Below are 21,941 nucleotides of genomic sequence, written 5' to 3' on the forward strand. Positions count from 1 at the left end.
GTGTGTGTTTGTGTGTGTGTGTGTGTGTGTGTGTGGTGGTGGTGGTGTTTTTTTTTGTTTGTTTGTTTTGGTTTTTTTTTTTGTTTTTTTTTGGGAGACGGAGTCTCGCTCTGTCACCCAGGCTGGAGTTCAGTTGCGCGATCTCGGCTCGCTGCAACCTCTGCCTCCCAGGTTCAAGGGATTCTCCTGCCTCAGCCTCCTGATTAGCTGGGACTACAGGCACCCGCCACCACACCTGACTAATTTTTTTGTATTTTTAGTAGAGACAGAATTTCGCTATGTTGGCCAGGCAGGTCTCAAACTCCAGACCTCAGGTGATCCGTTGGCCTCGGCTTCCCAAGTGCTGGGATTATAGGCGTGAGCCACCACGCCTCACTGAGTTACTGTTTTTTAAATAAATAAATCTATATTTAAGATAAACTAGGACAGATTTACATGCAATAAGATTTTACTAGTTTCTATTTTTAGTCAATTATTCATGAAAATGGCAGTTTTTTAATATGAAAAGAGTAATTAATTCTGAGTTAAGATACTGACTGCAATCAACTATAACATGGGGAAAAATCATATCAAATAGAAGCAGCTTTAATTGAATTATTACAGCAGAAAACAGTTTGTGTTGCAAATTTTAATCTCATTATTCTTAATTTAACTTTCATTAGAGACTGACTCCACTTTCTCTGTTTTCACTGATGAATTCAGAAGTGTAAATGATTTTCTGCATTCGAAAGGCTTTCTGAAGTAAAAAGAATTATAGGCGGATTTAAATTATGAAAACCTGCCACCACCTAATTGCCCAAGAAATCCAAGAAGCACTTTAGTGATCATTTCTCCCATTTTCATAGCTAGCACTTAAAATGACAGTACACACCATAATTTGAAAGTATGTGCACATAGAAAAAAGCCATTCAATCTGCCCATTTAGTCTCCCATTTATATCTCCAAATGCCTGTGCTTAATGGTGGTTGTAAGGCAGAGTTGGAAAACTTCTTTTGAAATTTTGATTGATTCATTTCTTCTTCAGAATTACAGAGTACAAAACGTTTTAGCTTTACTTCATACAAATGTTTTGCCTACAGTCATGGTGTCTCTGTAAAGCGATTGGCTTAATGAAATCAATAATAATGATATTGTGGTAAAGTTCAGGCAAATATAGCTGCAAGTTAATTTAATTAAACTCCCATAATTGTTTAGAACATTAGAGAACTGGAAAGGTTTCAAGGCAGTGAGTTTGTTTTCATCAATATGTGGGAGCCCTGTCTGGCAGCCCCTCTTGAATAATTAGTAACTCTCTTCAAAGAAGATGGACCTGCATAATATGCTCCTTCTTTCATTCCGCCAAGCGTTTGGGTGGGGACTGTTTAACCTGAGCCTTTTTGAAATACATCACAAGCTTGAAGTGACATCTAAACTATTCCAAAGGAAATGCTAATTATGAATTCCTGGGAAAAGAGCAGGGTGTTGAAGTTCAATAGTGCCTTTCATCTTGAGGGCTTACACATGGCGATGAACTTGAGTGTCACATCTACAAGCAAGAAGACAGCCTCATCAACAGCCACTGATTTACTCCGTTGCATTAAAGGAAGAAATTCCTCTAACAAGTAAGCTGAAGAATCTCTGCGCAAAAAATAAGAAGGAAAAGAGTGTTTTAACCTGCACTGCGTTGAACTACTCTGTGTCACTATTTCTGATGCTGATAATGTATTTTTTCACAAAAGTTACATACAAAGAAAAAAACATATCAAACATCTCAAGACCAAATCTTAAGTTAACTTCCACTTTTGTTTTGAGGCTCTCAGAAAAAGCAAACATATGCCTTAAACAAAAATACATCAATCCCCTCTCCTCTTTTTAAAGTGAGCCTCCATTATGGACCAGGCACTTTATATATTAAGAATGCAAAGATGAGTAAGGTAAGAATTTTTTCCTCCAGAGTTTACATCTAAGGGAAAATAGATAGTTTTACTAGTTAATGAAACATGGAGGGTTCTGTAATAGAAGCAAAAAAAGTTTTGAGTGAGTTCAGCAATACATATTCTGAAAATTACTTTGCAAAATACAGTTGTTTAACTTTTACTTTTATCATACATAGTGAATCAATTTGCATTAAAAAATTAAGTCTTGCAAACAGCACTCAATTTAATTCAATTTTTAATCTTCTAAATAACTTCAAGAGGCAAATTTGTCAAGAAAAGATGAGAGCAAAGACATTTTCATTTTGTTTAAAGTGAATACAATCTCATTTCCCCTTCTAAATATGATTTTTTCATAGCTTACATAGCCTTTGCTTATATGCACAAATATTTCCCCTGACATTTCTTCAAATCAAATCTCCTGTCTTGTAGGGGCCAACATGAACTCAGTTTTTTACAAGACATCAAAGACAGAGCTTATGTATAAGCAGCTCTGACTACTTATTGCTTGACAATTTATTGCATCTGATAAGTATTTGCACTTAACTACAGCATCTTTGCCAGCTGAATTATAAAAGAAAAAGAGTCCGTATTTTCCTAGTACAATGATGAAGGAAGAAAATTATGTTGATGATGATGATGATGATGGTGTTGGTGGTGGCATCATAGTAAGCATTTAATTAGCATTGTTTCACTAATTCTCACCCTTGATAAGATGTGTACAATTTATGATTGTCTCCATTTTACAGATGAGATAACCGAATCTTTGAGTGTTAAATTAACTCACCTGTTTAGATAGCTCGTAAGTAGTACAGTCAGGATTCAAACTCAGGTCTAACGGGCCTAAATGCAGGCTTTTAATAACTACGACTTGCATTGAAACTAAAATGTGCTGACAGTTGGAAGCAAATACAGTTGTATAAGGTCTTGTTTGATTTATTATTTTATTTTATTTATTTTTGAGACAGAGTCTCATTCTGTAGCCCAAGCTGGAGTGCAGTGGCAGGACCACAGCTCACTGCAGCCTTGACCTCCCGGGCTCAAGAGATCCTCTCGCTTCAGCCTCCTGAGTAGCTGGGATCACAGGTGCTTGCCACCACGCCCAGTTCATTTTCGTATTTTTTTTCAAGAGATGGAGTTTTGCCATGTTGCCCAAGCTGGTCTCAAACTCCTGAGCTCAAGTCATCCTCCTGCGTTGGCCTCCCAAAGTGCTGAGATTACTGGCGTGAGCCACCGAGCCTGGCCTGGCTTTATTTAATTTAATAGCTTCATCTATTTGTCTGTAACAGGGAATTGGCTCTTTGACCTAGTGTGGAAACTTACCTCCTTCTGAATGCTGATGATTATTTCCAGACTTCAGTCATTTTGTAGCTAGGAGAAATCTTACAGATCATCTGCTTTGAACTTCTTAAGAGTAAAGAAAATAGCCTTCAGAAAAATCCTCAGTGACCCAAGGCATGCCAACTCTCCTGTCCATGTCCATCGTCTAGTGTTCTCTTCTCCCATGCCCAGTTTCCTCATCCTCAGAAACAGGCTTATGGAAGTGAAAACACACAACTCAATGGCATTTTAATGAATATATGCATGTATATATGTGTATACACACACATATATGCACATGCATATATATGCATGTGTGTAAGTATATATATATATATACACACACATATATACACACACACATACATATATATATGGGATACTTGAGGTACCTGAGTCTTTTGGCCTTAGACTAAATTGCCGCAAATATTTTCATATTTATTGGAGTTGCTTTTTACTATCCCTCATACCTCTTACTGTCTAACTTGCTCTGTTTTTTTTTTTTTTGCTTGCTTTTAGCATTTTTCTTCTCATCCAATTGCTGTTGCTAATAGTGAGAAAACAGACCATCAAGCATGTTCAACTCATGCTTAAAATAAAAATTAATAGACTCTGAGTGAATGCTTGAGGAAACGTCAACAGATAAGATGCATGTGTTTTTTTTATGTGGCCTTGGTGACTGTGACAACCAAAATGAGTGATTGAGACATAAATCTCAATCATTGAAGCTTGTTGAGCCAGCTTGAGGACAAGTTACAGATGCCTGTTTGGCTGTTTTTCCCAAAGAGGTTCTTAGGAGGTTTAGTATTTATACATTTTCCTTAAAAAAGAGGAGGCAACAGTGAGAGGAATGATTACATACTTGCGAGACTTTAATTAGTGCCCTTTAAGTTTACATTTTACGTAAGATAAGGTGAATATTTGAAGAAAAAGGGAACGGAGGGAGCAGACATCCCAGGGAGGAGTAGAGGAATGACTAATCTCATTTTAGCTTTGTTCTGTACCGGGAAGATAAGTCATTAATCAACATTATCAATGTGGAGCCTTTCAAAAGGGTCAGTTTCTGTTTGCCCCTTAGGGAAGAAAGCCTAATAGTGGTTAGTGAGGAAGGGGTACAACGAGGTGTGTCCCACCCCCCATCCCATCATGGCCATGAACTTAGCTTCCAGGGTTTCCCTGGGGTCCCCTTAGCCAAGAGGTGGTCCCTTCAGTCATTTGAGTGCTAGAATTTTCTTTTTCTTTTTTAATTGATTTTAGTTTTTAGAAAGCAGGTTTTTTTTTTTTTTCGCATGTCTTTTTTTTTTTATTTTGTTGTTGTTGTTGTTGTTTTCTTTTGTTTGTTTTTGTCTCATTCTAGGCCATGGGAAGGTTCATGGATAAATTATGTCTGGATAAAAACATAAAAACATGGATAAATTATGTCTGGATAAAAAAAAAAAAACAGCTGAATGCATGTACATGTTCACGTTTTCAGTCTAGAACACCAATCCTATTTTTACTTGGAGTTAAAATATTGTTCTCTTGTGGAAATTATGACTCAGAAAAATGGAATATTTTGAAATACAACCACAGAAGTCACTTTTACTCTCCAGCCTCCTATTCTCACTCCTTTGGGATCCCATGAACTGAGAGGGGATGAGACTGTACAAAGAAAACACTGCCACTCATAGCTACGCACCTTAATTCAGCCCGAAGCAGAGGTGACTGTTTCCACACCTCTAGGTACTGAGATGAAAGTGTGAGTCAGAGAGGTTTCTATGTCCCTCTAATCCAGCCTGCTTTAAACCATTAAGCAGATAATACAAGGGTTTAGAGGCTGATATGAGGCAGGACAAAGCAGCTTATTCTGCATTTCTGAACATCGTGGCAGGTCAATCATGAACAAATAGTAACAAAATAAAAAGTCATGAGAGTATATCTATTTTCATGTTTCTATACTTAGAGATCTTTATTACAGATCTTTATTACAAAAGAAGTGGGGTATTTGGTATTTGGTTATTGTTGGGGTCTTTTACAGGCCTGATAAAAGCATTTTTTTCTTTTAGTTTTTTTGTTTTTGTTTTTGTGATGAAGTCTCACTGCCTCCCAGGCTGGAGGGCAGTGGTACCATCTCGGCTCACTGCAAGCTCTGCCTCTGGAGTTCAGGTGATTCTCCTGCCTCAGCCTCCCAAGTAGCTGGGATTAAAGGCGCCTGCCACCATGCCCAGCTAATTTTTGTATTTTTAGTAGAGACAGGGTTGCGCCATGTTGGCCAGGCTGGTCTGGAACTCTTGACCTCAGGTGATCCGCCTGCCTTGGTCTCCCGAAGTGCTGGGATTACAGGTGTGAGCCACCACACCCAGCCTCATGTTCTTTTTATACTTGAATTCTGAGCCAACTGAGAACCATAACCATAAAGACAGGCACATAGGGGTCACAACGTCACCCTGATTGCTGATAAAGGTATTATGGAAGAATGTTTGTGCACAAGTCACTGTAAATCCTGAAACACAATCCTGAATAGACTTGCTCACCCACTAGGGCAGGCATCTCTACATCAGCAGAGTTAGATGTGGGCTTCTAGCCGAGAGAAAAAGAATGGGCCCTGCAGGCCAGTTTCTCATTCCCAGCTCTTCTATCTGATAAGTCAGCTCAGCTCCCCTGGAGTAAATTAGGGGGCAGAGACAGGCAACGGGATTAGGGTAACGGTGCTCCTTCCACATGGAAAGAAACATGAAGATGGAGAATAAGCATCCCCAGATATCATGGGTGTGCATGGACATTTGGTCTAATATTTGTTGTTCTATATATGTACCAGGCTTTATATATGTTGTATCATTTGCCCTTAAAATACTTTACCCCACCCTAGGCCCAATGCAATCCCATGAAGAACGCTATGAAGAAATTATTACAAGTATTATTATCACCATTTTATGGATCAGAAAACTGAGCCTTAGAGAGGTTATTTAACTTACTCAAAGAACATAGATAATAATTAGAAAAGCTAAGAGTCAAATACAAACCTGTGTTTCATTAAAACCCATTCTTTCCACATCTCCAGTTATTTGTCATAGTAATACATCTGTTCATAGTGTGATTACAACATAGTAATACATTCGTTGATACCAAGCACATTAGATTTCTTAGCTGAAAACCATTCTAAAGCTGTGTTGATGGAAATTTTTTTTTTTTTTTTTTTGAGATGGAGTCTCAATCTTTCGCCCAGGCCGGAGTGCAGTGGCGCTATCTAGGCTCACTGCAAGCTCCGCCTCCTGGGTTCATGCCATTCTCCTGCCTCAGCCTCCCAAGTAGCTGGGACTACAGGCGCCTGCCATCGTGCCCAACTAATTTTTTGTACTTTTAGTAGAGATGGGGTTTCACCGTGTTAGCCAGGATGGTCTCGATCTCCTGACCTCATGATCCGCCCGCCTCGGCCTCCCAAAGTGCTGGGATTACAGGCATGAGCCACCACGCCCAGCCAATGGAAATTTGATAATTCATTAATATAAAGTTTAGACTGTGTTTTTTTTTAAACTGTTTACTTTGAAATAATTTTAGGCTTACAGAAAAAAAGAAAAGATAACAGAATTCCCATACACCCTTTACTCAGCTTCCCTTAATGTTAATATCTTATATAGCCATGGCATAATTATCAAAACAAGAAATTAACATTAGTACAACACTATTAGCTAAACTACATACTTTACTCAGATTTCACCTTGGTTGTCACTATTGACTGAATTTTTTGAGGGTAGGAACTGTATTATATGCATTTTCATATCCACGGTGCCCAGTCATATATCTGGTCTAGAGTTAGTGATAAGTGGTTGTGGAATGAGTAAATGGATGAATGGATTTTAAGTCCCATACTACCACTTGGGTATGTTTGTGTGTCTCTGCATCTCCCAGGTTTAGAAGCACATGAGTAAAGTCTGTGGCTATGATTTGAATGAATGAATGTTCTTCGAAACTAAATTCCACATTGACTTTGTGAAGCACAGCCCTTTAGAATTACCAGCAATTTGTAAAAGTAAAAGAGAGTGTACTAATGAGATTGAAACAAAGATAAAGGGGAATCTAGTAAACGGGCAGAAGGCTGTGGTGTTACATTCATTTTATTCTATATATATGTGTGTGTGTGCATGTGTGTGTACATGCACATGTATGTGTACTTGTGTGCATATATGTGTGTGTGTACATGTGCATGTGTGGAGTGTATGTGCACATGCATGAGTGTGTGTGCATGAGAGTGTGTATGTGTGTGTATTTGTTTCATAACACACTTCAGTAAGTACCCGGGCAAGAGATGTAATAGTAGTTGGCAATCAGTCCTGGATTTCTAGGCAGGTTTTAGAACTTTATTGTAAAACAAAATCACGGCAATTCTCTTGCTTGAAGAAGCAATTCAAGCAGATGCTTTTAAGGCTCTACTTGCTTTTGCACTGATTTCAGTAGAGGTAACATTAATGAAGCATGAATGTGCTATGACAATGGTTTCTAAAACCTTGTGAAATAAACACTCTTTGATCTTAACCTTTATAACCAGGTACATGAAGTCAGGAGAAATGCAATATTCAAACCACAAAATTCCTATTGGTAGCTTAATGGACCCTAACATGGCTGTTTTTCTTGCTGTTTCCTCCATCTCTTTTTAACAGAATTTAAACTATTAATGTGGCAAAAACTAGAAAGGCAAGAATACGGCATTGTTCTTAGTTGGGCAAAACTGGAATACAAAATTGTTATGAGAGCGATTTTTTTTTCAAAAAAGTTCAACTTCATAAAGGTTTTAATTATGTTATTATTGTTGTTTAGATGGAAGACGTCATAGCACGGATGCAAGATGAAAAAAATGGAATTCCTATTCGTACGGTCAAAAGCTTTCTTTCCAAGATACCTAGCGTCTTCTCTGGTAAGTCTGCATGGAGCACAGTTCTATTTTCTCCTGTACCTCTTAGATAACTCTTTAAAACCGATTCCAGCTGTTCACTATTGAAACTCTCTCTCTAATCTATTATTCAGTAACTACTTATAAAATGCCTGTGGCATGTTTATCATGTGAAACACTTGAAATGATAGTAAAACAAAACACCAAAAATCACGACCCTGCTCTAGGTTAGTTTGTAAAGACAGAATGAACAAATGTGAAGTAAAACAATATTAAAATAAATAAAGACATATAAAAACAATGTTATGAAGATTGTATATGGAAATTAGGAGGGTGAAAAAAATCAATGATTTCTTTTTCCTGACTGATGGGAAGTCAGGAAAGGGTTTCTACAGAGCAGTGGTGAGCTGTTTGAAAGATGAGGAAGAGCCATACTCGCTCAAGACTGCTGTCACCACCAGCTGTGCTCACCAAACTCGACAGTGACCAAACTGTAGAGAACTTGGGTCAGGTTATGAGGGTCTGTGAAAGCTAGCCAAAGAATCTAATTCTGATAAAAGGGGAAATATGGAGACATTTAAAATTTTTGGCAGAGGATATTGTGATGAAAGTGCTCAGGATAAATTGGCATTCAGTAAGGGCAATAGCACTGTGACAAGGGTAAGGCTCTTGCAGGAACAGGTTTGGGTGCCCAGGTCCTGATATCCAAGGGCTGAAGGAATAGAGAGGAAAGAGCGTGCGGGTTTAGTGAATAACTAGGCATGCAGAGTAAAAGACATAGCCCAATGGATTTCATTTTTTTGTTGTTGTTGGTTTATTTTAAAATGGGGAGACTGAGAGATAAAAGAATCATTATCCAAAATGAGGAACCCCCGCGGGTTTGATTGGCAATGACTGGAGAAACGCAAGACACAAGGAAGAGTAATAAGCTAAGCATCTGTGCTCTGACTCCAGGAGGCAGTGAAAGTGCCAGTTTTGGGGCCTGGGATGTGCTGGGGCATGGCCTAGCACAGCTTAGGGAAGAGGTAAGATCAGACAGCCTGAAGCCTCAGCAGCGAGGAGGGAGAAGAAGGTGGCTGATGCTGAGTGTGGGTGGGAAGGGTGCTTCATGGGATTCCTGTACAAGGGTTGCAGGCTGCTTCCTCATGACCAGGATCAAGAGAAGATTCATGATCAGGAAGCTGTCAAGCCTGGGAAGAGGGTAGAGATGAGGACAGGAATAACAGGGAAGCAGGCCTCCGCATTGGGGTTTGAGATCTGTGTTGCTCTCAGAGAGAAGAGAGGGAGCTTGGAGCTGAGGACAGCTACTGTGGAATGACATTTTGCTCTAACAAAATGTGTCTTCTTTTTTCCCTGTTACTCCCTCTTATGCCCACTTTGTTCTAGATTCTTGCTTTTTCTTAATGATGCCTTGTACTTTTTACATCTGTGGCTTCACTCCATTTCTCTTCTCCTCACCGTCCCACTTACAGGCCATTCTGACTGTTAAATTCCATCCCTTCTTCAGTAGTCAGTTCAGAGAGCTCATTGGTGAAAACTCTCCTGAACCTTTTGTCTCTGTGCTCTCAAAGACCTTGGTTTTTGCATCTCTTATATGCTCCACTTTGTCTTAAGAGTTATTTTGCCTATGTCTTATATCCCTAGCTAAACCTTAAGCTCCATTTGGTCAAGGATTCAGAGTTAACTCCACATCTAAACACACATATAAAAATGTTACTCATATATATATAGATGAGCTAATGAAAGGGATGAACTTATCTCCTTTAGAATTCAGGCAGATAAATGCACTACGTTGTCATCCTGCACTGGGAATTGTGGTCAGTGCAACTGTGTATGACCTGCTTAGAGGCATTCTAATTCAGGAATTATGAAAATACATGGGCTAAACAAAAAACCTTTGCTCATCTGATTAAGTTTGGCTGCAATTTTGTGATCTCAACTCTAGTGGAGTCTAAAATTTTTGATTGAGTTCTTCAGATAGCAAATATCTCAACAGCAAGCTGTTGGAAGAATTCTTGGTTGACAACATTAAGATTTTAATTGAAAAATAAGATTGGACATATAGATTGAGAATTAACCTGGGAATCTCTGATAATTGTTTTAGTGTTCACTGCTGTAAAATAACAGTGGTAGCTATTAAATAAAGAGAATATCAGTGACATTTTTCACATTAATGTAATTAAGTCCAAGTAATCATTTTATGTTCCCTGGAAACTTTGCAGGCGCGCTCTGCCTCGTAGGTTCAATTAGATGCTTCGTCATGGATTTAATTGGTATATCTAGTATTATGTCTAGCACTTATCAGCTTCTTCATATTAATATTCCCAAATTGTAATATTCTCAACTCCATTCACTTTGCTAGAAGTTTTCAGTCTTTTCTAGTTAATATCCCTCCCCAGATTTTTCTTATAATCTGTGAGGATTGTTAATTCCTCTGTTCTTTTGTGGCCCAACTCGCAACCGACTGCTGGCTTTCCCAGCTCTTTCAGCTTCCCCCTTCTCTTCCTGAGCGTGTTTCATGGTCTACTGCAGAGCTTCTAATGAAACAAGGAATCCGCTGACTTTATGGCCCTTGTTAGAACCAGAAACCATTGTGATGGAGTCCTGCCATATGTGAAAGGAGGGTAGTGCAGTTGTTGCGGACTAGAGTCCATCTTTGCTATGGACTGTTCCACACGGAAGGAAGGATCTCAAATGTTGTAAACCTAACTTTCTCAAGTTACCAATTTGTGCTCCTTAAAGCCTCATTACTTCCATGGACCATCAGTATCAGAATCACTTGGAAACTTACAGGGAGAGATGTGTTAAGGAATGCAAAATTACAGCCACATAGTTCCAGTGTTCTATGCCACTGTAGAGTGACTATAGTTAACAATAATATATTGTGTAGCTTCAAATAGCTAGGAGGACATTGAGCCGTCCTGACAGAAAGAATTGATAAATATTTAAGATAATGGATATGTTAATTACTCAAAAAGGATAAATGTTTATCATTTCTCACTTTTCATTATTTGTCACCATACATTATTTGTTTCTTGTTTTGTTTTGTTTTTTGAGACAGTCTTGCTCTGTCACCCAGGCTGGAGTGCAATGGTGCAAACATGGCAGCCTCACCCTTCTGAGCTCAAGCGATCCTCCTGCCTCAGCATCCCAAGTAGCTGGGGCCACAGGCACGTGCCACCATGCCTGGTTGATTTTTAATTTTTTTTTTTTTTTTTGGTAGAGACAAGATCTCACCATGTTGCCAAGGCTAGTCTCAAATTCCTGGGCTCCAGTGATCTTCCTGCCTTGGCCTCCCAAAATGCTGAGATTATAGGCATGAGCCCAGCCATCATACATTATTTGTATCAAAACATCACTACGTATCCCATGAATATGTATAATTATTATTTGTTAATTTTAAAAGAAAATATAGTATCTGGACCCACCCCCAGATGTACTAAATTAGAACCTCAATTTGTGCACTAAAGTTTAAGACATATTGCCTTAAAATGCACCCAGAGAAGCTGGGCAGCTCCGGGGAGCTTGCTTGTTTTATTGAGAGCTCTAGGATCAGTGGCCACCTTGCTTGTGCCGATCTTTTTCTTTGAAGGGCTCTAATCATCTCTGCAGTCTGGCCTCAATCAAGGCCACCCCAGTCTATCTAATGACTTTTTAAAAGAAATTTTACTTGGGGAAGGAGAAAGCAGTTAGGAAGAATGATCTAGTTCTTTCTCCTTCCTTTACTCCCAAGCTGAAAGTCTCTGTTGCCCGTAAGATTGATAGCTGTCAACAGCTTTGTGGGAGAATGAACACTACCCAACTCCACCAGACAACTCCCATGCTTCAAAGGAAAACATAGGTCATGGTGGCCAAGTAATGCCCATATCCACCTCAAGTGAAAACAGCTGTGTTGAGAAAGTGATGCTATAATCCAATTCCCCCTGCAACATCTGCAATCCAGACCCAGATCATGTCAAAGAATGCTATGACAAATATAATCTACCTAATAATAGGGTTTGTGTTTTGTTTTTGTTTTTCCTGCTAAATGCATTTTGTCCAGTGAAACATCTAAGACTTTTCTTTGTTTTTTTTTTTTTTTGTTTTTTTTTCGGTTTTAGAGTTGTTGATTTCAACCTCCTGGTTTCCATAGTCCCAAGACCATAGGACAGTATCTTTGGATAATTCCTCTATGTCGGTTCCTTGAACTCTGAGATGAGAAATGTCCTTGAGTAGATCCAATCACAGCATTGCCTTTTTCTCCAGAAGTGCCTTCTCAGCTGCAGAGATAGCTCAGGCAGCTGCAAAGGTCGTATGTGACCTGCAAAGGTCGTATGTGACCTGGTGACTCAGGCTCAGGGAATGAGATCAGTGGTGTATGTACACTATAGAACTTGGCTAATAGCTCTCTCCCCTGGGATTCTGTTGAGATTCCCAGAACTTTGGTGAAGTGTGTGTGTGACTCTGTGTGTTTGTGTGTGTCTGGCACTGAGGCAATGTAACCTAGGAGCTGGGTAATGCCCCTGTGCAGAGAGCAGCAAAGGAAGCCTGTCTGCAGTTGAGAACAGTGAAACATGTAAGGAAGGAGAAGCAGAAAAGATGAGGCAGAGAGTACTGGGTTACTGGTAGCTTTGCAGCTCTTGCCCCTGTCCTCAGGCACAGTCCTGCAATCTGCACAAACTTCCTTCTGATTTCTTCATCTCCTTCAATCCTCCACAGTAAAACATCTACCTTTTGTTTCACTATGTTTTCGACTTCAACTTCCCTTTTCTAGTTTAAACTTTTCCCATCTCAATATTTCTTCTAATTATACCTAGGAGTCATCCCCCATAGCACATGTATTGGACACAAAGTACTTATGGTTGCAAAAAAAAAAAAAAAGGAGTATACACAAAAAATGTTATAAAAGGAGAATATTTGGGATTGATGAAATGCCACTCTGGAGTATGGCTGCAACGAATTCTCTGGAGAGGGTCTTAGGAATGCAGATTTCAAATGCAAACCACAGATATTCTAATTCATTAGTGCTGAGATGGAACCAGGGAATCTATAATTTTTGTTTTTATTTTACTTTATTTTATTTCTTTTTTCCCTTGATTAAATATTAAGCTCAGATTATAGAAATATGTATTTTTAAGCTGATTTTAAAAATATAGGATTTGTGTCTGCTGGTCTTAGATGCATGCTAACTACGTTTTTCTTTATATTTTTAATTCAATGCAATGAACATTGATCAAATACTCACTATGTTCCAGTAACTATACCGGGTTTTGTGGGCTAGTATTTTACCATTGCTGGGGAAATAGATGACATATACATTAGCAATAAATGTGTAACTAACTTGTATGAGGAACCAAGGTAAGTTCCTTTAGCAGAGGCTAAAAAAGTCAGGTGTAGGAACAGAACTGTTTAAAGGCTATCACTTTGTAATCTCATCTTCAACAAAGAACTTGAATTGTCTGTCCTTAACTACAAAAAAAAAATACCTTTAAGAAGTTTGAGTATAATAGTATCAAAGCTTTTAGAGCAGGCAGATAGATGATTATTTGTATCTTATTTTGTGATTTCTGCAAAATTATACTAAAAGACATTTCCTTCATGTTCTCTAAGTTTCTAATAAAAAAACAATAAAATAAATGTATTTTATAATAAACTACTAAAAAATTGTGTCTTTGAAGATGAACTTGACTTTTTCCTTTTTAAAAACATAATGTATAACCTGTATTTTCCTTTTCCTTTTTTCTGTAGCTGCCAAGTTCACTACTAAATTTAATGTTCCATTCTTTCTTTTTCTCATGTGATTCATCACTGACATATCTACCTTTCTTTGTCTTCTAATTGTTTTTTTTCTATCTTTTATTGTTCTTTTAAGTTTGTTGGGGGGCTATATTGTAAATTGCTTCAAGTCATATTTTGAAGGCAGGTAAGGAATAAATCCTGAAGAGGCATCTGAGAAGTGTCTGCTTTGTGGTAAGGAGTGGTTTTGCCCGGAATCTGCCCCATTCAAGTGGGGATACATCTTGGCTTTGAACAAGTGCTCTACCACAATAGAAAATAAAAGATGAAGTTCAAATATTATTCCATGAGCGTTTCATAAAAGTGCTCAGTCACTGTTAATACCATTATGTCTTCATATTGAAAAAATAACTATATAGCTAAAAATATATTTGTAGATTTTGCTGAAGATTTTCTGTAAATGAAATCCATAAGTCTTATTCTTGCGTGATAGCTCTTTCCCTGGAATTCATATCCTGTAACTTATAATGTTTATTCATTCTCTCATCTGAAAATCTTTGGTAAAGCAAACTATTAACACTCATACCAGCTAAAAATCCTTTGTACTTAAAATTCTAAATTTTAGAAGAATAGAGATCCAAATCCAGATGAAGCATGAAAGTTTATGAATAAAAGAGGAAATGATTAATTTTACATTTGTAAGACAGTTGCTTCATTTGTGATACTGTTTTAAACTGTACCATTTACCTTGGCTACAGGCATATTTGAATGAATTAAAACTGACAACACAGGTTTTCAGTTGCTTAACAAGATATTGAAATAGCACGTGGTTTCTTGTGTGCTCTATTCTAGAAAATATATTACATTATAATAATATCAAGTACTATTTGGATATAGATGTTTTGATTCATAGTCATGGGTGCTTTATAAATTTTAGGTGCATTATATAGTAAATAGGCTTTAAATCCTGATGACTGGAATAATTGCTTTTTTAATATTTTAAAGAATATTTTAATGTTTCCAAATAATTTCAATGAGTCCTTGAGATTTTTTTAAATAACAAAGTTGGTTTTTGGTTTGTTTGTTTGAGGCAGAGTCTCACTCTGTCATTCAAGCTGGAGCACACTGGCACAGTCATGGCTCACTCCAGCCTTAAATTCCCGGGCTCAAGCAATCTTCCTGCCTCAACCTCCCGAGTAGATGGGACTACAGGCATGCACCACCACATCCGGCTAATTTTTTAAATTTTTTTGTAGTGATAGGGTCTCACTGTGTTACCCAGGCTAGTCTCAAACTCCTGGGCTCAAGAGATCCTCACGTCTCTTCCTCCCAAAGTGTTAAGATTACAGATGCAAGCCATTGTGTCCGGCCAGCTTATTTATTTATTTATTTTTGAGACAGAGTCTTGCTCTGTCTTCCAGGCTGGAGTGCAGTGGTGAGATCTCAGCTCACTGCAAGCTCCGCCTCCCTGGTTCACGCCATTCTCCTGCCTCAGCCTCCCGAGTAGCTGGGACCACAGGCACCTGCCACCACGCCCAGCTAATTTTTTGTATTTTTAGTAGAGACGGGGTTTCACTGTGTTAGCCAGGATGGTCTTGATCTCCCAACCTCGTGATCCGCCCGCCTCGGCCTCCCAAAGTGCTAAGATTACAGGCATGAGCCACTGTGCCTGGCCGGCTTTATTATTTTGATGACATCTATTTTTTTTTCTTTACTTTGGAGGAAAATATTAGTAATTTGGAAACCTACTATATGGTTAGTGGCTTTAAATACATTAGTTTTATTCCTTTCAACACTTCAAGGTAATTATTGCTCTTCTCCATTTCCTAGAGAAGGAAATAGAGGGTCAGAGAGTTCAAGCTTTTGGCCCCATTTTGAACAGTTTACTACTATGTAAACCACAGTGGGTCTGAGGCAAAATCCCATTCTGTTTCTCACCACCTCATGGGTAACCCCATGTTAGTTGTCCTTCACATGATGTCCTGTGTTGTTTCATTATGACAAGCACACACATGTCAGAATCGGTAGGATTCCGGGTACCTGGGACTCTTAACATTCATCTCCCAACATGCTCCTGTTCCAGATGTAGTCCTATGGGGTACTCATCAAAAACACCTGAGCTTTTGTCTTCGTTTTACCTCTGAGGAGCACTGTGACCCTGAGTAACCCACTACAGTTTTTTCACTTGTAAAATTTGGAGATTATATCTGATGATCTCCAAGTTTGCTTTCTGCATAAATTCTATAATTCAGAGAACCCAGTGAAGGAGAAAGAGTGGAAGAACAATTAATAGGATAAGATAATAATAAACTAGACTATTTACAAGGTAATTGAAATAGCAACACATCAATGGAAATCTCACTCTACTTTTTTTTTCTCAAGGCAATGCCATCCGTCTCATGGCTTAAATTAAGTATTTCTAAATGTATGTTTCTAATTCAGACCTTTTCTCTGAATTCCAGTAAATTCAACTGTGTATACAGTATTTTCGTTTGGGTATGTCAAAGAAGTCTCAGACTGCACATGTCCAAGATGAGAGTCATTGTCTTACCCTCAGCCCCTTCCCTGGTTTCTGCCTCAGTAAAAATTGCACATACCGGAAATTCTGGGGTCGCCTTGACTCTTCGTATCCCCCTCTTCTCATATCTGTTCCATCCACAAGTGCTGTCAGCTTAGCTTGGACCATATATGCTTGTATTTCTCTACTGCAAAATATTATCTCCGCTTACCTGAACTATCTCATTGATTCCTAACTAGTCTCCGCATTCACTCTGCACCTCATCCTGTCTTTCTCCAAAGGGCAGCCACACTGCTATTTTCAAATTGCAAATCTGGCCAATTAAAATCCATCTTTGATTTTAGGATTGAGACCAAAATTCCAAACAAGATCCCTATGGAAGAAAAAAACTTTTCCTCTTCTCTCTTTTTTTTCCCTTGAGACGGAGTCTCAGCCTTGCTCTGTCGCCCAGGCTGGAGTGCAGTGGCTCAATCTCAGCTCGCTGCAAGCTCCACCTCCCGGGTTCATGCCATTCTCAGCCTCCCAAGTAGCTGGGACTACAGGCACCCGCCACCATGCCTGGCTAATTTTTTGTATTTTTAGTAGAGACGGGGTTTCACTGTGTTAGCCAGGATGGTCTCCATCTCCTGACCTCGTGATCCACCCGCCTCGGCCTCCCAAAGTGCTCCTGTTCTCTCTTATGGTCTATTTATGGTTCTTACTAATTAAGATAACAAAAGACAGATTAACAGGAGAAACATATACACATTTTCAGAGGGATATGCTGAAGGTATTAGTATTAGGGTAGAAGTTTAGTTATATTTGTTATACAAAATGGAAGATTAATTTAGTTGGAGGGTCTTAAGATTTTTAGGAAAATTACGTCAATCGGGGGTAATTGTTGGGGTGTTCATGGTTAGAATATGATTTCTGGGCTCTGACTGTGTTTCATTTTAGTCTCTGGGTTTTGGGGTTTGGCAAGGGTACGTTTACCTATGTCCTACTTTTAGGCAGAAAAGGGAAAGGTGGAGAGCCCTTCATGCACTTTCTGTTTCTCAATTGCCTTTACCTCAGAATAATCAATATGCCAAAATGGTATGTTTTTTGGTGGCATGTTCTGATTCTCTTCACCCTTAAGCAGCAACCTGGATCAGTCCCTCCCTGCCTCTCAGACCTCATATGGTATCACTTCCTCTCTCGCTCTCTTGATTCTAGCGGTAGAGGTGACTTTTCCATGGCCACTCTGGTCATGGAGACTTATCCCTGCTCTGCTTTTTCCTCCATCTAAAATGCTTTCCCTCCTTTTCCGCTATGCCCAGTTGAGACCCACTCACCTTAGGTCTAAGCCAGTTTATATATATATAGAGAGAGAGAGTTTATATATATATATATATATATATATATATATATATATAGAGAGAGAGAGAGAGAGAGAGAGAGAGATGGAGTCTTGCTCTGTGGCCCAGGCTGGAGTGCAGTCGCACGATCTCAGCTCACTGCAACTTCTGCCTCCCAGGTTCAAGCGATTCTCCTGCCTCAGCCTCCCAAGTAGCTGGGATTACAGGCATGTGCCACCACACCCAGCTAATTTTTGTAGTTTTAGTAGAGACAGGGTTTTGCCATGTTGCCCGGGCTGATCTCAAACTCTCACCTCAAGTGATCTGCCCACCTTGGCCTCCCAAAGTGCTGGGGTTACAGGCTTGAGCCACCGCACCCAGCCTCTTATATGGTTTTATAAAACCACACTCTTCTCTTTCAGAGTATTTCCCTCCATTTTATAATTATAAACTCATGAACAGTAAGTAGTATTTGATTAATCACCTTCCAGATGATAGTGTAAACTACAGGAAGCTTCACTCTGCTAACCCCTGTACCATAAAGAGCATCTAACACCAGAGGGGTTCATTAATATTTGTTAGATGGGTGAATAATAATTATACTTTTTAGAAGGAATATTTGCATTCCTATGGTCACTTTTGTGATTGTATAGCTTTATCAACAAATGTAAATTATTTGAATTTTTAAAAAGACCTTTTGTTAATTTTTTTTGCCCTTTAAATATTGTTCAAGTGAATAAAGGAACTTCTCTGAAATTATTTTATTCACAGTATAAATCATAGGAACAAGAACCTAGGCATTACTCCCTTGTTTTCTTTGAAGTGGGTATCTGAAGTCTGCTGTACCTCAGGATCTGTAGAATCCTATGTGTTAATAATAAATTAAACATGCCTCAGGAGCCTACTGTGTGTGAGTGTTTTGTCAGGCCTAGCGATACAGAGAATTAAGCCATGCTGTCTGTCCTCGAGGGGATCACAGTCTAGGGAGGAGAGAGACAAATCAAGAAAGTGAGATAATTTCCACAATAGAGGTAAACCCAGAGGGCTGCAGGAGTGTGTGGAATTTCACTCAGGTTCCCGGGGTCAGAGGCTTTTCTTGGAGATGGTGACGTCAGAGCTTCATTGTAAAGCCTGAGTCAGACTTAGCCAGAGAAAAGAGGAGCACCTGTGCAACAGCTCGAAGGTGTGAAAGTGTCTGGCGAGCTCTGGGAACTCCAAATATTGTCGCATGACCTTTGCACAGGATGAGGTGTTTGGAAAGTGCAGAGAGATGACTCCAGAGAGGAAGGCAGAAGACAACAGTTAGAATCTGGAGGAGTTCAAATTTCATCCTGAAAAGAGTAAAGAGCCGTTGAAAATTTTGAGCAGGGAAATAGCAGTATTTGTTTTTCTTTTTTTTTTCCAAACAGATTCCTCTAGGGGGGAAAAATGTAGAGAATAAACATCAGATGGTAGAAAAGGGAGACAAGGCTGGGGGCTGTTGCTGCAGTCTAGAGCAGAGATGATGAAGGCTTGACCCAAGGCAAGCCAGTGAGATTTAAGAAAAAATAGGATGCATGGGAGACTTTCGGGACGTAGGAAGGACTTCATTACTAACTCAATGGGAGGATTAGGGGTGGTGGTGCGGGAAGTGAGGGGGCAGGTGAGTTAAGGGAGAAGGCCCTACCAACAATGATGTCACCCATATGTATGACTTTGACAGTGAATGCACCACTATGCCTTCCACATTGGGAAACACAAGAGATTCTCACTTCCTTTCTTTCTTCGTGGAGAGAATGACGAAGGCATGATATGTTTTGGCTATATTCAGTTTCAGGCAACGTACATAGAACAACCAGATTAGATGCCCTGGAAACTGTTGGATATACAAGTCTGAAATTTAGAGGGATTTATTCACACACATATTTAAAACCAATGAATACATGAGATTCCTGTTGGAGTTGTGTGTGGAATGAGAAAATCAAGTAGGTAAAGATGATGAGCCTCTATGGAACAGAAACACCGAGGGGAGCACAAAGCCCACAGTTCCTATGTGCTTGCTGTTAGTTTCTGGCCTTAGTTCACTTGGAGCAGCAAGGGAAGCAGGCTCAAGAGAAGATGTTCTGGGGAACCATAAAGACCGCTTGTAAGTAACCAGGAATCCCGTTTTGCTGTGTCTTGAGATCTAGCATTCAGTGGATAGGACTCCAGTGGTTTTATTTGAGTCTTAACAAAGAGAACCAGTCAGCACATGAAGTCCAAACCTTCCACCAGTCTGCCTCGTTCAAAATGGGTCATGATTGATGCGTAAGAAAGTATGAGGGAGGCCGGGTGTGGTGGCTCACGCCTGTAATCCCAGCACTTTGGGAGGCCGAGGTGGGCAGATCACCTGAGGTCAGGAGTTCGAGACCAGCCTAGCCTGGCCAACATGGCAAAAACTCGTATCTACTAAAAAATATAAAAAATTAGCCGGGCATGGTGGTGCCGGCCTATAATCCCAGCTACGCGGGAGGCTGAGTCAGGAGAATTGCTTGACCCTGGGAGGTGGAGGTTGCAGTGAGCCAAGATCATGCCACTGCAGTCTAGTCTGGATGACAGAGAGATTCTGTCTCAAAAATAAATAAATAAATAAAGTGTGAGGGAGAAGCTGTCCCCGAGTTCATGATGTACAAGCTTAAAACCAATGTTTCGTTAAACTTCAGGTAATATCTCTGGAAATATCCACCACCACTGCCCCCAGCCTATCCATATTAACCTAGCTAGGAATGAAACGTACTTACCAGCAGGATGTCACAAAATGTTCTCATGTTCTTGATATTCATTAATTCTACCATCCTACCTCAGAGAAAAATGAGGCTTTCCCTATTGGATGAATTCCATTCTCCTGCATGGATTCACTGGAAAGTTACTATGCTTCCAATGTAAGCCATAGCAGAAAAGAAACCAGAATTCCCTTCTCAGTTCCTTGTAATGATGTAGGTTTTCATTAAACTTGAATTTGACTTGCCTGTAAAGCAGCCCACTGTGATTATAAAAGTCTGTGGGACTGCCTGTTGGCAGCGATCAAATAAAAAGGCCCCTATTAAATCAGGTAACTGAATGTGTTTGAAGATGGAACTTCCTGAACTAATTGGCAGGAGCCAAAAAGGCAGGTGTTCACTCCAGATCATCAAGCACTGTTAATAGGGAAAAAAATGGTCAGAAATTAATAGGGAGTTCTTGTCAGCCATTCCTGTGTTTCATCTGTTTCTGTCTTGTATCTTTCATTAGTTTAGGAAGGTTCTTCGTCATAAAAATGTTGATAATTAAGACACGGAGTCTCTTTGCCCTCTTCTGTTGAAATTTGACTTCTAGTCCTTATCTGATTTGGTTGCTTTTAACATGCTCTCTTACCAAAGGGTTATCACCAACTGGCAAGAGCAAAATTTGTGGTCAGAAGAGTTGTCTAATAGTCCACATGTCATGTGAGTGTGACTGACCTTAAGTCTTAGGGTTCATAAGAATGTCTTTAATTCTGTAGAGCTCAATTCCTGCTATTTTTTCCTCACTGTTCTATTCTTCTCAGCAAGTTTGATAACAAAGGAAGCCCTAATTAGTGACATGTTGACTTCAATTACATAGACATAGGAACTGTTATATTTAATATCATTAAATATGGAAGAATTATTCATATTTTATTATTTTGGTCCTCTAACAGTGTGAACAGTTCTCTGTGATGACTTGTTTTCAGCCACGTATATGAAAACTGAGCAGTATATGAGTTTTAAAGTCAAGTTGACCTTAAATGTCACAATTTGAACATATGGTGCCTGTTACCCCTTATCCCTCTCAGGGTGGTATGAATATGTCTCAGTGTCACGGAAAGATGATTAATTAATGTAGGCTTAATCTTGTCATACGGGCAGTCGTACACGTAAGAAGGAGCAAACTTGGTCAAATGGACTGGGCCAATGCAAGTTTTACTGAGGATGTAGTCTGAATTTAATTGTTTTTGAGAACAACTTTTAAGGAACCTTATATAACTTAACCCTGCTTATTATATTTGGAGTCAGCTTGAAGAAGATAAGAATAAGTAAGGTGGAATATTTTTCTGTGATGCCTATAAGACCGCCTAGGTAGTTCTAAGATGCTTCTGAGACTCTAGTAAGAGACTCCTTGCTGAAACTGACAACTAATTGTGAGATTTTTTTTCATTCATCATAGGAATGACTAAAATGGGTTCTATAGAAATTAAGAGAGAAATAGATTGCTTTTGAAAACAGTTATAAAACATTGTGTCAGAAATTATGCTTGTAATATTTTTATTTTATAAC

At 39.2% G+C, this 21,941-nt stretch overlaps 1 protein-coding gene across 12 annotated transcripts in view; it reads left to right on the forward strand.

Annotated features, from left to right (window-relative positions):
• Nucleotides 1-21,941, forward strand: part of RGS7 (regulator of G protein signaling 7) — a 600,061-nt gene that overhangs the window by 264,112 nt on the left and 314,008 nt on the right. For all 12 annotated transcript variants that reach the window (XM_063670672.1, XM_063670673.1, XM_063670677.1 and 9 more), the window contains exon 3: nucleotides 8,028-8,124. In XM_063670672.1, coding sequence (XP_063526742.1) covers nucleotides 8,028-8,124 — 97 coding nt within the window. The remainder of the gene's footprint in view (nucleotides 1-8,027; nucleotides 8,125-21,941) is intronic.

The sequence above is a fragment of the Pongo pygmaeus genome, chromosome 1 (genome assembly GCF_028885625.2).
Source record: "Pongo pygmaeus isolate AG05252 chromosome 1, NHGRI_mPonPyg2-v2.0_pri, whole genome shotgun sequence".
Classification (NCBI taxonomy): Eukaryota; Metazoa; Chordata; class Mammalia; order Primates; family Hominidae; genus Pongo; species Pongo pygmaeus.